General features: G+C 30.2%; 1 protein-coding gene across 2 annotated transcripts; it reads right to left on the reverse strand.

The window, feature by feature from the left end:
• Nucleotides 1–3,117: 3,117 nt before the first annotated feature.
• On the reverse strand, nt 3,118–7,665 carry LOC145091734 (lysine-specific demethylase JMJ13-like). 2 transcript variants are annotated; one of them, XM_079029517.1, is made up of 10 exons: nt 7,207–7,665; nt 5,896–6,277; nt 5,654–5,810; nt 5,349–5,568; nt 5,205–5,258; nt 5,041–5,120; nt 4,695–4,972; nt 4,216–4,608; nt 3,753–4,129; nt 3,118–3,665 (listed from the first exon to the last, which is right to left on the reverse strand). In XM_079029517.1, exons 1-10 carry the CDS (start codon nt 7,207–7,209, stop codon nt 3,462–3,464), a joined length of 2,148 nt encoding a protein of 715 aa, XP_078885643.1. In that variant the 5' UTR covers nt 7,210–7,665; the 3' UTR covers nt 3,118–3,461. The 2 variants fall into 2 exon arrangements, with proteins under 2 accessions (XP_078885643.1, XP_078885644.1); XM_079029518.1 differs by lacking the exon at nt 7,207–7,665 and adding an exon at nt 6,466–6,995.
• Nucleotides 7,666–16,821: the final 9,156 nt, after the last annotated feature.

Here is a 16,821-nt window from a genome sequence, read left to right on the forward strand (position 1 = left end):
ATAGGAGAGTGCGTGAATACTCACAATGCATTGAGATGATGCAAATGGTGCCTTGAACTACGCTCCACTCGTACCACTATCGTTTTCCTACAATACAGATATCTACTGAGAGATTCAAAAGCGATATAGACTATTTGTATAAATAGATGTTGTAAGTCTTCATTTATGATTATGTTCCTTGTATCGACAATGACATCCTGAGTATTATAAATAAAATACATGTCTTGGAAATGTGTTAATAATATTATTATCATAATTTTAGGACAAATTTCGCAAAGTAAATCTTTTTAAAAGGATACTCTTATTTAATAAGCATAAGCAAATCGGTATTTTTTAGCCGTAAAAATGGGGAGGTCAAAAAAAATTCATTAATAAAAACGAATTCAGTTCTGCTACGACTAACCTAATCATGCAATTAATCCAAACTTAGTTATTCAAAATGTGTTCTATCTAAGTTGGTACTGAGAACAACTAATAAGCTCTAGTACATTCTTTTTTACCTAGTTAATTAACCAAAACAAATAACCCTAACTTTTTACTAATTAAATTGAACAAGCTCTCAATTAAAATAAATAAATAAAACAGCATTAAGATCTGTGTAAAATTTCTAGCAATATTCAATACTATTTACAAGTTTGGAAGCATAAAAATATGAATTTTTTGTTTACATCAGAATTAAATCCTAACACGGAACCAATCTGATAGTTATTACTTATTATCAGTTGATTAAAACAGTTACAGATTCCATTCATTGATTAACTAGAATGATTAATTCTAAATTAGGTGATCAAGCTAAAAGGAATCAAAATCAAATATTCATTAAGATCAAAACTGGAATTACTAGATAGAATCACAAATCAAAAACCAGATCTAATGATTAATTATATAAAAAGTATTGATCTATGCAGAACTGAAATCTAAGGTTTAGCCAGACATGGCTAAAATCTGATCAAAACTAATGAAAGGTAACATTAAACTATTGAATCTTACTAAACTGAATGTTTAAGATGATCTGGAGCCTTCAAATCTTCAAAAAAAGTGATGAAAAAGTGCAGAAAACCACATTCAGAAGTCGTTTTCGTCGTCCAGGAACGTCTAGAGCTTAAACTAATTAGAAAATGAGCCTTTATATACGAGCCAACAACTTCCGGGGCAAGAAAAAGAAAAATGTGATCACTTTTTTGGAAATGTGGTCGAATTTTTGGAAATGCGATCACATTTTTGGCAAAAATCCCAGAAACCCCATTTAATGAAGTACATTGCTATTTTGAACACTTTTAAGACATCGAATGAGAAATGTAATCACATTTGGGGAATCCACGATCCCATTTTTTATCCAAATTCCTCATATTGAATTTTTGGTCCAGCAAATCCTTGAAGCACAAATGCGATTGTATTTTTTTAAGAAGCACGATCGAATTTTTTATAAAACGCATGTTTCGGACGCGAACTCTTCAATGTCAACAAATCCAACCAAGGTTCCAGCTTTTTCAGGTGTTTTAGCTTCATTAAGCTTCGAATATGCATCCAAGTTGTTCCCAAATCACTACTCCACCCGAAATATCTAAAAACAATATAAAAACATGATCAGTACGAGAATTCTAACAATAAACATGAGCAGTAAAAGAATTCTAACAATAAACATGAGTTAAACATTATTTAAACTAATGCACATGCAAATACATAAAATATGATGCAAAATGCTAATAAAAACTACCTTAAAATATGCATAAAATAACATGTGTCAATATTTTTCTCACATGTTTAATTTAGTTATATAACGAAAATTGTTATTAAATGTTTAAGAAAAGCAGTATCATTAAAACTTTTTTCTCCACGTCAACTATCAACTTTACATAACTCGATCCATTGACATTATGTAATTAATAACTTTTTATATTGGAATATGTGATAGTAAAAAGAAATTGAAACTTTATATGTATCCAGTAAAAACTTTTTTGAATGTTTCAATAAGTGTTTGTAGAAGCAAAGTTTGGTGTTTTAATGCATTTCTTTGGCTTTGTCCATAAGCATCTGGATGGTCTACGATCAATGCTATTCGTACAGCCTATGCCTGATTTCGCAACTTCAAACCTTTCCCGCTGTAACTACGCCTTATTGGCTTCTTTTCAGGCTTGAACAAGCAAGTGCGCAAGCAGCCTTAGCTTTCGTGCATAAGTAAAAATAGTATGTTCAATGTCAAATTTGAACAGAATCATTTTTCTTATTTGGGCTGGGCTTTTAAATGTTATAGCCCAAACTTGCGTCGTGTAATATATTTTAGGGATAACCAAAAAAAACATATTGTTATGTAATATATGAATAAATAATTAAAATTATTTATTTATCTCAGTATCTCACTGTTCCAAAAAAGAGTTTATCAAAATGGCGATCGGGTAAATAAAAAATTCAAATTTGGATCGTATATGATGTCTATTTTTTTGTTATATACTACATAACACCTATGTCGTAATTCGTAATCTATTTGTTATGTTTATTAAGATTTCGACCATATTCTTGATATTTTTGGATAGATATTTTTTGTCCGGAATCCAAGACGTATTTTTCTATCAGAAAAAAATAATATATATATATATATATATATATATATATATATATATATATATATATATATATATATATATATATATATATATATATATATATATAATGTTAGTTCAAAACAGAACTATTTACAACTTACAAATATAAATGCACATTTCTGATGATCAATTATGTAATTATCCATGCATTTAACCAAATCTTTATGTTCAAAATTACTTAAATATATACAACTTTATTAACTTGGATTATTCTGATATATACATATATCATCTTTTACATCTCTGAAAATGTTTTAAAACCAAACTAAGTTTTTATTAGAAATTTAATTAACGGGTTTTAGTTTAAAGAGGAAAACTAATTTTTTGGTAATTAATAATTAACATATTATATTCATAAAATAGTTATGCAAAAAAGACATCGTCACATTGATGAAGTTGAGAGTACCAACTACCAAAAAGACAGCAACTCGTTACTTGATATATCTTTCTTTGTCTTACCTTCTAAGCCAAATAACCAGTAAATCCTTTCCTTGAATCCAAAGGATGAAAAAGATTCGGTGAAACAGCAAAGTGTTATTACCAAATAAAGAAGAAAAGATTAGATTTTTCACATTAAATGAGAAGAAAGAAGTAAACAAAGAGGTTTGGATGGTATTATATGAATTACCATTTTAACCTCTCGTTGAAAATAAATGTACATGAAAAGAACCCACTAACTAACAGAACCTAAAAAAGTAGTGCAAATCCAGCCCAATTAGAAGCGGCATCTGCACAAAGAATCGTAAATTTGTGGTTTTCATCTACTACCAACTTTTGTTAATTTTTGTCATCATATGCTCTTTCTACTTACTCTGCAGAAGCTAAAACTGAATGCTGCTGATGTATTTTGTTAGCCAATTAGTAATGAATCTGTTTTGTTTCTAAACCTGTAATTGAAATCGAAGGTCCTCTTACTTTGATTCGCTTCGGACAACTCCCTAACACCCTTTTCTCATCTCTCCGCTTACCCACACTCACACTTTCTTCATGTCCCGTTTTCTTGTACTTGATGGAGATCACACTCAATCTTTCAGGCTCTGCCTTCTTCAACCGCTTTAACCCCTGTAAATAAAATTTATAAGTATGTGAGCAAAAAAATCATAATCAATACTTTTTTTTTTTATCAACACAAAACGAATGTTATTCTACCTGATGTTCTGATTTTGAAGATGCAAAATTCATTGGTCTGTGTTTGGGTTTTAGAGATGAACGGCGTTTGAATCTATATATCTCCGAGTCAGAATCGTTGCTGTCACTGTAATGACACGTATCCGCTTGTAAACTTTCTATTGGGGGTTGAGGAACAAAATCCACCTTGCAATATGGAATGTATGAATCGCCTTCAGTTATTGGATACAAGTTAGATAGAAAAACTTTGTCACTTGCGTTTTTAAATTGAACTTCAGCTTCGTTTACAATATCTTTATCCTCTTCCAACATTCTTGAAACTTTCTCCATTTCCAACACTTGGTCCCTTACAGAGAGTGTAAAGTTTGTTCCACAAGCCAACTCAAGCGGCTTAAACTCTGAACCAAACAAGTTGATATAACCAAATAAGTTAATTTCATTGATTATGTATAAATGATGTTGTAAATTAAATTTCAATAATTACCATGGCGAAGGCAGACGGGGTGTAAATAGCAGCTGCAGTTGATATACGCAGCGTAACAGTCACGTTTACAAACACTGCAAAGGATGGTTCCATGAGAATGTTGTGAAATTCCCATACAGTCCCTGGATTTGGTTAGACACCAACGCGCACGATGTTGGAAGCGTATTAGATTCACAAACGAGGCCTTAACACTAAGTTGAGATGCTAAATCTTCATGGCTTATAGCTGCTGCTGATGATGATGATGATGAAATAAGCATGGCTTCTTTGCATAAAAGTTCTTCATGAGGAAGGAGAGGTGTACGATTAAGAAGCGCGTAACGACGGCTTGCTATCGACCCCAACTGGAACCAATCACCAATTGCAAAATTCACAGCCTCACCACAATTAAAACCTAAACCAATATATTATTATTAGTATTAACTAATAAGAAAAGTCTTGGGATTTTGTGAAAGGAAAGAAGGAAGAGTGATATTTTACCATGACTAAATCCTGCGTGATATGCACGGGGGAAGGTGATGACGTATTCACCGGGCTTTTGAACAGCTTTGTAAACTGGAACACCATGTTGTGACAAAATATTAGGAGGAAACAAGGTTGTTTTTTCTAAAAGAACATCAAAAGCACCATCTTCTCCTTCACTTGATAAAATGTCATGAGTGTACACCTTTTCACGAACAATTTTTTCAAAGTCAACTGCTGCGTGACCGGGTACACCGTACCATGTTTTTGCAGCTCCACAATGATGGTAATTAATGCTGTAAAAGAAAAAACAAAATTAATAACCATAAACTTGTAAGATAAAAATTATAAACAAAATAGTTACCTGTATAAGTAATGATCTTCTACGTGCCAAGCAAACATACTGAATAGCATCCCTATGTACAGCATTGGTTCAGTAACCCCCTGTACATCATAAAAATTTTGCTTAGAACAAAAAATAAAAGGCAATTGATTAAAATAATAATCAAATTTAGTGTATCTGAATACCGGAATTGTTGTTTCTAGAAGACGCAAGATGGATCTGGACAATCGAGCAACTTTCTGAAATCAGAAAAGAGAGTGATGATGAAAATGGAACGTGTAGAGATATTAAAAAATGAAAAAAATAGTGAATAGAATAGAATAGAATACCTTCAAATTCCATTTGCTGTTTCCGAGTTGATCAGAGGGAGAAGATGAAAAGGCACTTCCATCAACATCACATGCATACTCAACACTTTCGGTTTTTCCAGAAGCTATTTCTTGCCAAAATTCTTTTTCTAAATATGTAGTTGGAAGACACCCAGCACTGTAATATCTACGTGTAAAAACCTTGTTCGCCATTTTCTCAAAATCACGGAATGTATAGTTTCTGATGAATAAAAAAGATACTCAAAACCTGATAGTATAATAATAAAAGAAAAAAGTAAAATCCAAATATATACAAAGAAACACACCTTCCACTCAAGAAAAATGTGACTCTATCATCAGTATTCCACTCAGCAAGACGAAGAGGCTGCACCCTTGTAGTAAACCTAAAACCAGCTTTCTCTTTCATTAAAACCATGCCAGCTGGAACAGAGGCACTCAAAGGGGAAACAATCTTGCATATACCTGACAAATGTTGTTGTGATAAGATTTCATGGAAATGGATTTACACACCTTTCATGTTGAGAAACTTATAATGACAGTTAATTACCATATTTTGAAGCTTCAGGGGCAATTTTTTGGAGAAAAGCCAAAGGGTCCTCGAACTCTTCTTTACTTGGGAAATATACTGGACATTCTGGCATGCTATCAGTCCAATCAAGATCAGTTGTGTCAAACTTATCAATCTTTTGCTTTGACATGGTGTCTCTCTCATTCAGACCACTACCAGATTTTGCATTTACATTTGGATTTCTGAATGATCTCACACCACAGGATGCAGGATCTCTTAAAGCATCTCCACTGCTTCTAGACATCAGATTAGTCACATATGCAGTTTCATTATTTAATGTGCCTGTTTGCATCTGTTGAAGCCTCTTCTGCTTCAAAAATTCCAACTTGGCTTCTCTGGAGAAACAAACCCTCCCTTCCCCCTGAAAAAGATTACAATGTTAATTCACAGGTTACCTATAATCCATGACTATCAAGCAATTAGATTGAATTGAATATCTCCTGCAGTATAATAACTTGTCAGTGAAGGCTGAAAATAGTGAAACTAATTACATATATGGAAAAACAACAATAAATTGTTCTGCAAACTCGACCAAACTTTAAAACCCACCAAAAGAAATAGTTATTGAGAGGCGTGCATCCAATGTTCTAATGTATCCACGTTCTAGAGGCACTTTATTACAACTTCAATATAGAATCGGCCTATATGTACTATGTTCTTCCATATGATTCCCCTATAAATGTCCATAGATGTTCATTAAAAGAAGAAAAAAGGAAAGTCTACATCGCTCTTTCAATTTGTTTCCATAAAACTTGAGTGTTTAGTAAAGATATTGAAGAATCTCTTAATATAGTTCAACAAGAACAAAGAAATTCAACCAACTAAATGTCAAGCAACCAGTCCCAACAAATTCTTAACGGAAAATCATACAAGACGAAAAGAAAGTGAACAGTATCACCCAAGAGAGGAAACGATCAAGGAAATAAAGAGAGAAATTTATAGAACCTTGATATAACAACAGATATTATAATCATCCATGAATATTACAGTTTTTAAAATTAAACTTCCAAATTACAGAGGTAAAAGACCAAGTCCTAATTGAAATAACTTTTTTTCAATTCCGTTAACTTCAAGAACAGATAGCTATCAACAAATATTTTGAGGAAATCTGGATACCAAAATAAAAATATATATATATATATATATATATATATATATATTCACAAAAAATTAAGACAATGCTAGACATTTATAGGAGACTCGATGTTCTCCTAAAAAATAAAAACAAAAAAAAGAGCTAGACAATTTTTTCAATATATTCAGACAAAAAAAAATAATGACGTGATTTACCATCTCATTCCAAAGTTTATCGCCGAAACCCTCCGTCTTCTCTTAGTTCACCAAACCATACAATCGAGATAGAAGAAGAGGGAAAGAAACATAACAAACGCAGCAACAACAAATCTCAACCCTAGATCACGATCTCAGTCGTTTTCTCCGGTACATTCCCTCAAAACAGCCACCGGACGAAGAGATCGGAAGAATTAACCGGTTAAACTTCTTAACCGCAGAGAACCGCACAATGATAGCAGAGAATAGTTCGTCTCCGTTTCTGTAAGCCCACTAATTGAAGACGACTCCTCCGGAAAGAACTCCGGAAGTCGATACGGACAATAAAGCGGCTCACCGGTGACAACTGACAACCGAGCGGTTTCCGGCCGTCTTAGAGAGAGAAAGATTATGAGAGAGATGAACAGTCGATGAAATCCAGAAGGAGAGTTATGGCTTTAGAAAACCGAAAAAGAAGGGAGGAAATATAATTTATATTTGGTTAGTTCAGAATTTATTTTTGCATTTTTAATTAAAAAATAAAAGAAAGAAGAAAAGGCAAAATGGGTGTGAACCATGAAGGAAAGTGGTGGTTAGGTTTGTTCAACCAAATGCATCCTTTGCCGCCTCAAAACGTGTCGTTTTACTGCTCAATTAAACTTTCCCAAACTACCCTTCACATAAAGGGTTTTTTTTTTTTTTTTTAATCATGGTGTATTTAATTACAAGTAAATAAAATGGAGTCAAGTATAACAAGAATACTGTATTTATTAGATAAATCCAAAAATAAAACGATGCAGTAAGATATGATTAATTAAATGTTATGATGCAATTAACTTTTTTTTCATATATAACTATGTCCGTTCACATCTATGCTAATAAATTCATATATTAAATTACTCGTTGTAAATCATTAATTGGTTGCTGCATGGAATTAGGTTCTAGTCATACAAATTATTCTTATTTTAAATATCACGTTTATAAATAACAGCTGGATACCCGAACGAGATTAGGTTAAAATCATAGAAACGATGGTTGCAATCGAAATTCATGTTAATATTTAGAAAGTCATTGAAACCAAAATATTTTTGGTCTAGTGGTATTAACTATTAAGATGTAAAAATGTTCATTCTCCTAAGGGTTGAACATTGAAGTCTTCTGCTAGAAAAAATTAATCGTTTACAAGTAGGATTTAGTGGCATGTATTAGTTGTTCAGAAATAAATAAGTTATTGAAATTATAACAATCTTTTCTTGATATCCTATAAAAACTAACTATGACTTTTTTTGTGAACATAAAGCTAGTTTATTTCAATTTAATGTCGGAGATACAATAACAATAGCTTATCATAAAGCTAATATTTTAATAATATAGATTAAATTGTGGGTCATTGCCCACTCGTTGTTAAGCGAATTCAATTAGCAAAAATTGTGGTTATTTTTGAAAGAATGTGATGTATAAGCTTCTAAAATGATATTTTTAGTGAATATAATACTATATTTAAGACATTTTTATTAATAACAAAATGCAATCAAATTCTTGATATAAATCAAGTATCTACTGAGTTTAAATTCTAAATGAAGAAAATACTATATGTTGTTGCATGTATACATTAAGTGTTCATACTTGAGTTTTAACATGATTTTATTAAAGTTTTTCCTTTTAAAGTTTATTTAATAAAACAAATTATAGTATCTAATTGTGTTATAGTAATAGATTTTTTTTTTTAACGGCAATACAATATATTCTTAAACTACTCCTAAATCTATTTATTTTTCAGACGAGACTTGAACTCTCAACCTCAATGAGTGAGACAACACCTAATACCGTTATTCAAAGAAAACTAATGTCATAAAAACATTTAAGTTTTCAAAAAATATTTTGTTTTACCCTTTTGTTTCTTTTGAGTTCACTAAAGCCGGAACTTTGCGTAATTTTTTTCATTTTTATCATTTTAGCAGGTTACCAACAAGTCACATACACGTGGTTTGAAAACTTAAGGGTAAAACCAAATATTTTTTGAGAAGGTAAGGGTCCTAATGACATAAGTCCAAAAATATATAAAATATTTTTATACGTATTTAAACGTATAAAAACTACATATATATATATATATATATATATATATATATATATATATATATATATATATATATATGAGTAGGATCAAATGAGAACACCTAAAAGGTTGAGAACGCGAGAACACATCTGACCCATTTAAATAATTAAATCTAAGGCTATTATCAAACGAACAATTTATGTAAAATTCTAAAAGTTATAGGTATTAAAGTGTAACTTTAAATGGTGATAAGGGTATTATAGTGATTAGACCTATACCACCGTTAGTTAATTCCTATAATTCCTCAATCACTCACCTATTTCCTTCCATTTACCGTCTCTCTCTTTATCTCTCTGTAAACCTAGGTACACCTCCACCGTCTCCATCTGTTCATTGCCATCATCGCATCCCTACGCCACAAATTTTGCACAACCCTACATCATTGATCCACCACCATCGCTAGCATCGGGTTTAACCATCAACCTCCATCATCATCTTCGATTCAAGATGAGAAACCCATCAATGTTCAAGATATCTTCATCTCTTAGCATACCTCCACCGCACCTTCGATTTTCGTAGCCCTAATCGGACCTGCAAGTAGATTTCTAATTGGCCTCCTGTAATTCGATCTCAATCGGACCTCCAATCGATTCATGGAAAACCAAGAGGGAGGTGAGTACCTGGTTCAGATCGCAATCGGATATTCGTCTTGAAACATACAAGAAGATGAAATCATTCCACCATTCTCTTTCGAACTAGCTATTGTTTCTAGATTTGGGACTCAGATTCATCATTGCTGAAGACAGGTGAAATCTTTCCTTCTTTTGTTCGCTTATTTCATTTCAATTGTAGCATCAATTGTTGGTCGTTTGGTTTAGTTTGATGGTTGGAGTGGTTTAACCAATTAAACTTGCCTTTGGATGATTCATGGATGAATTTGGACATCCTGTACTTCTGAAAGACAATTAAATAAAGGTTGTATTAACCTTTTGTTCACTTATTTTATTGTCAAATAATCTAAAGTTCTTAAGTTATAATCTCACACCCACATTATTGTTTCCAGAACTCAGATTCATCATTTCCGAATATGAAATCATTCCACCTTTCTCTTAAGATTGCAATCAGACATCCATCTTAAACGACACAGGAAAATGAAATTGTTCTTCCTTTAATGGGAATACATTTCAAGTTGCTCTGAGACTGAGGCTTCCTTTAATTTCAAAATATGGTGAGGTTTATAAGGAAGAAAGATAAATGTTTTTCTGAAGATGTGAAGGGATTGTTTGATGAAAGGTTTCAAATTTAGATTTATGAAGGTTTTTGCATTTTCTGTTAAATAAGGGTATTGTACTTGTTTATGATAGAATGTGTATTTATTTATGAATAGCAATGTATTTATTTATGAATAACAATGTATTCATGTGTGAATGGTTGTACGTATTTATGAATTTTAGTGTATTCATGTGAATGAGTGTATTTATTTATGATTAGAGGTATGCATTTTATGATAGAATGTGTATTAATTTATGAATAGCAGTGTATTCATCTCCCTATCCTAATAAATAAATAGGTTTAATATCCTATTGATAAGTGGCATTATATTATAAATTCTCATTAAAGTTATATGTCTCTTATCATGCCTCTTGTCAACATATTAATTATCCATTTTAAATTTTAAAATTTAAATTTCCCACTATAATTACATTAAATTTTAAATTTCAAATTTTTTCACTTTAGTTATATTGAATTAATAACATTAGATTAAAAAATAAAATAAAATTAATACAGATTATAATATGATATAACTTCACATATTTATTTAAATAAAATATTATAACTTTATATAACTAAAAAAAATATATGTTAAGTAATAATTTTTTTAAAATAATTCATTAATAATTTTGATTTTTAATATAAAAGTTTAACTAATTTTATAACTGTGGTTCTCACGTGTTATAAACTAGTTTGTGAATAGAAGTGTATCCTTCCTAATAAATAAAGAACTTTTGTCATATGTCACACTCTCATTGATTTGGTCACATGTCATTTTGTGGTTATTTTCAATTAATTTTTTTTACACATGTCATTTTGTGGTTTTTTTCATTTTATTAATTTTCACATAATATTTAAATGTAATAAATACAATAAATATAATAATAAATGCATATCAATTTTATTAATTGACTTCCTTCTAATTTTAAAATTTCTAAATTAAAGTTTCATTAGTTTCCTTTATTTATTTATCTAAATTATTTGTTTAATTTAAAAGAAAAACAAACAATTTAATTTTACTAATTCAATATTTTTTCTATTTTTTTTTATAAATTCAAACTTCTCAAATGTTTAAAATTTTATATGTTTTTCTGTAAAATGAACTCATGTAATACATGGGTGTTACACCTAGTTAGTGTATAAATGATCGTATTTATTTATGAATAGTAGTGTATTCATTTCAATTGATGAAAAAGGCATTGAATTATTTGTAATTTGATATGTATTCATTTGTGATTGGAGTAGTATTTGGTTTTTTGAAGAAACATTCCATTTGCTTATACAAGTGTATTGATTTGAAATTGGATTTCTATTCATTTTTTTGAAAAACAAAAACGTGAAATAGGAGAATAAAATGATTTTTTTAAGTTTCTTTTTAAGATTTTAAATAAACTTGACTAAAAACGTTTTTTATATTCCATTAATAAAAAAAATTGAATATTTCTTTGTTTTTTGGTAACTGATCCTAAATTTAAGGGAATTTGATTTAATTTTAATTTAATTAAAATATACATTTACTAATATGCCCTTATATATTGATTGGTCAGAACTGTTCTCGCGTTCTCAACCTTTTAGGTGTTCTCATTTGATCATCTTTCTATATATATATATATATATATATATATATATATATATATATATATATATATATATGGCTTACGGAATATGTGGTTGTCATGTACTAAAGTTTATATAAGTTTACATCAAAAATAATTATACTACATGAATTTATCATCCATGGTACCTTATCACACAAGATATTAACTCAATTCATCATAATCACCATTTTCACTTTTAGGGTTTATAATCCCCTTTTCCCTCTAATTTAAGGATTAGCCATGAGTTAACATATAATAAAGCTCATATTCATGATACCTACTTTCCTATCTATGTTTATTCATAAAAAAAAAATCATAGAAAATCATTCACTGTAGCTAGGGTTTATGAACCTCAACATAATTTATACCCTTTATTAATAAAATTTAATAAGGAGATACCTTAAACTTAATCCAAGAGGTAATAAATAACACTTGAGAGTTCTCCTTAATATCCTCTTATTTCTCATTAAAAAAATAAGGAAATAGAAGGCTTACACTTAATATAATAGGTAAGAAGCAACACCTGAGAGTTCTCCCTCATCTCCACTTGCTTATCCTTTAAAAATTTGGCCTTATGCTTCTATTTTCTCAACTTATGTCTTTTGGAACAAGTGGAAATAAAAGTGAGGGGTTAATTTACCCTCGGCGGTTTTATCTAATTTTCACTTAATCGACATTTTCACATCGCAACTTACACTTACATGTGTCGTGTTCACTGGCGCGTCGTGCCTCTTTGTTAACTCGCCACGACTTCCCATTATATGTGTGTAACACCCATTTTCCAAGATAGTTCGATTGAGGGTTTAGAAGGATCGCAAGAAAGGTTATGGGGTAAAACCGTGTGCCACAACATGGTGGTTAGAGCACCACGACATGGCATTCCAAATGCATGAATGCGTATCGAGGATGGTTGTCACAACTTGACAAGGGGAAGGTCACGACGTGACAGCAGCTGCAGCCCAAACCCATGATCTTTCAGGGTTTCTTTCATATTTATGCCCCTAAATTCAAGGTTTAGGGTATCCTCTTCAACATAAGCATCATTGGTGCATAGATCCAGCTTGTAAGTCTCATCATCATCTTCTAACACTTACTCTAAGCCATTGTGAGTGTTCAAGTTCCAAGCTTTATGTTCTATGCTTCCAAATCTAGGCTTTTTTTTGAATTTTCTCCATGCTTGGGAGAGTTTAAGTGGTTAGATTCCATAAATTTTGCAACTTTATGGATCATTGAGGTACCTTTGAGGTTTGAGATTCGGTTAGGTTTTGACTCATGTATGAGATTTTTGACCTCATTTCCACCATTGTTATGAATTGGCTTGGGGAAAGACATGCATTGGACATGCATGAATATAAAGCAACAATTTTTATAACTCTTTGGGTGTAAGGAAGCCTTTTGGAGGAGATGAGTGTGTGGATTAATGGATTAAAGGCTTAACCCATTAAGTTGTTCGGAATCAGTTCCTACGACGTGACGATATGTCTGTCACGATGTGACGTAGGAGGATCTCGCGACTATTTTGTCTAGTTGTTCCCATAACGTAGCCAATAGTCTTCTACGTCGTGGTGAGGGTTGACTGTTGACTTTTGACTAGTTTGACTTTTAGTTAGTTTGCTAGTTTCGGAAGGTAGACTAAGGGTTTACCTTATGTGTTTCGGTAGGTGACGTATAGTACCTATTTCTTGGTTGTGTGAGCTGTTTAGCTATTGACTACGTTGCAAGGTGAGTCTTCTCCCTATACTATGTAGGATGCTAGTTGTCTTTATGATACTTTCATGGAATACCAGGATGTGGTCCATGACATATATATGAAAGAACAATATTTTCCCCTGACAATTGTATAAAAGACCATGAGTTAGCCCCTGATAATTGTATGTAAGACCAAAATATGGCCCCCATCATTTATATGTGGGATGCTAGTTGTCTTTGTGATACGTGCATAAAAGATCAGGATCTGGCCTCTGGTACTTATATGTAAGACCAGGATGTCGCCTCTGGCATTGACAAGGAAAGACCGTGATTTGTCCCATGGCAGGAAGTGATTGTAGGGCTATGATTTGACATATAACATTCACTATCTTATGTATGATATATGGTATTTTGGGGAACCCACTAGGATCTATGCTTTTTATGTTTAAAATGTTTTTCAGGTACTTCTAGTTCCAAAGGGAAGGGTCCGACTTAATCACACTGCATCCCCTGGAGATTTATTTTGCATTGATTGTTTATGATTTTACTCTGATGTTTTAAGAATACTTATACCCTGATTGTCTTTTGGAACAAATGAATAGATGGTTTTGATCTATTTAAAATGAAATTTGTACTCGATATTTTTAGGACATTACAATGTAACACTTTTTTCCCATCACTAAAAATTCTAAGCATCCTACTTTCAAAACGTGTCACATCTCACCCCTTTCAAGTTGCGTTTCCTTAAAGTACATTGCCCTCATTATTCATTTATCAACCCTATTAAGAGATGAAGCCAACAAACCAAGTAGCTTAGAACCCAACACCAATGTGGTAAATATAAGTTTACTCTAGGCGCATAACCATGACCATAAAGATGAGGTGAAAGAGAACCTGAAAAATAATGGTCATAAGATCCTAATTTTATGCTGTATAACCCACAACCATTTAAATTGATAAGGATGCCCCTGAACTATAAATTAGGAACGACAACAATGTGATCTTTACAAACGCTCTAGACAAGGCAACTGGCTTTCTTTCGGATTCGATTATAACATATAAAACATAATCCATTGTTGTCACCATGCAAATCTTCTACCATTTCCCTTAAATTTTGGACTGAAAAGTTGACATTTACATATCGCTCCACAACTACGCATCAACAACACCAAACAATTGGAAGTTCTCGAGCATGTCTACTAAATCAAAAAATTATTGTGTTGAAAATGACCATTGTCACTGTGTAATCAGATGAGTTGCTTGATGTTTCTTTATGACAATCGATACATTCATATAAGTTGCAATCATTTAATGCCAATTATATATTACATGCATTTTATTTTATGACAAAAACTTATGGTGGAAGATTAGACATTGATATATTCATAGTCCATAAATTTGGAGACTTTGATTAGATGGTATGATTCATATATAGTATGTGAATTCAAAGACTTTGGTTGGATTGTGCAATTCAATTAACTTTTTACAATTATAAAAACTATTGTTTGTTACATATTCATCATTTTTTTTATCTTCTATTAGGTGTGAGACTCGTATAATACACAAGTTGATTAATATATATATATATATATATATATATATATATATATAAAAATTTGTAATCGGTTCTGATTGGATTCGTTTACAACATAACAAAAATTAAAGAAATAAATTAATAAGATATATATATATATATATATATATATATATATATATATATATATATATATATAATATTTATCATATTTCAGTGAGATATATATTCTCCATATATTCGAAAAATAAAATAAGATAAAATTACTTAAAAGCATTAGGTTTCTTCTATATCACATTCTAAATTCACTATTGAGCATAAGTTTTTTAATAAATCAAATAATATAGTAATATAGTAATATGATAGATTTTTATATATAAATCATCCTTGAAAGAATAAATAAGAATATAAGGAAAGAGATGTAGAGACTATATTTACCAAAAACACTCGTTAATTTTGTTCCTAATTTAATGACATTAAAATATGATTGAATTACTCAATTTCGAATTTTAAATTTAGAAAGTGAATTTTAAAATTAATATCTATTTAATACCATATGAAATTTAATAAAATATAAAAAACATAAAATGATATGTGGATATAATTTAATTTAAAATTACCACAAAAGTCATGTGGCAAAATGTATGAAAAGATGATAAGTGACAAAAATTATTTTCATTTATTAGAATAGATTGAAATTGATGTATCCAAGCATAAAAAGTATTGTATTCACTGTGAACATATTTTTGATTCATTTACCATAATATATTTTTCTTAGCTTGTCTTTTGTTTTAATGAATTTAAGAGTTTTGATTAAAACACTAAGTTAATTGTCTATATAGCCTTGTCTTTTGTTCTTAATAAAATATTTTAGATGTTTGAAAAAATTTATACTATATATGTTTTACCGAGAAACTACTAAAATGATGTTTTTTTATTATTAAATCAATAATTATTTATTTATCACTTACTGAGTCTTACTCTAATGTATATTTTGTTGTGACATAAAATTCATTAATGTTATCTCAATATAATGTTTGATTTTAGAGAGGTTCAATATCCTTCTATAAAATACTAGTTTATAACCCGTGAGAACCATGATTATAAAATTAATTTAACTTTCATATTAAAAAATCAAAAATATTAATCAATTGTTTTAAATAAATTATTACTTAAGAGATATTTTTTAGTTATATAAAATTATAATCGTTAATTTAAATAAATAAATGAAGTTATATCATCTTATAATCTGTATCAATTTTATTTTATTTTTTAATCTAACGTTATTAATTTAATATAATTAGAATGATAAAATTTGAAATTTGAAATTTAAAATGTAGAATCAATTATTAATTTAATGTAATTAAAATAGGAATTTTAAAATTTGAAATTTGAAATGGATAATAAATTATTAATTTAATGTAATTAGAATGAGAATTTAAAATTTAGAATGAATAATTAATAGGTTGACAAGTGTCATGATA

This window comes from Lactuca serriola, chromosome 3, assembly GCF_051521515.1.
Source record: "Lactuca serriola cultivar US96UC23 chromosome 3, Lser_US96UC23_V15, whole genome shotgun sequence".
NCBI lineage: Eukaryota > Viridiplantae > Streptophyta > Magnoliopsida > Asterales > Asteraceae > Lactuca > Lactuca serriola.

Excerpts from the sequence above, each read along its gene's own strand:
- LOC145091734 (XM_079029517.1), bottom strand. Across the intron at positions 5,811-5,895 it reads CCCTGAAGCTTCAAAATATG|GTATATGCAAGATTGTTTCC; the intron begins GTAATTAACTGT and ends AACATTTGTCAG. Across the intron at positions 5,121-5,204 it reads TTCTAGAAACAACAATTCCG|GGGGTTACTGAACCAATGCT; the intron begins GTATTCAGATAC and ends TATGATGTACAG.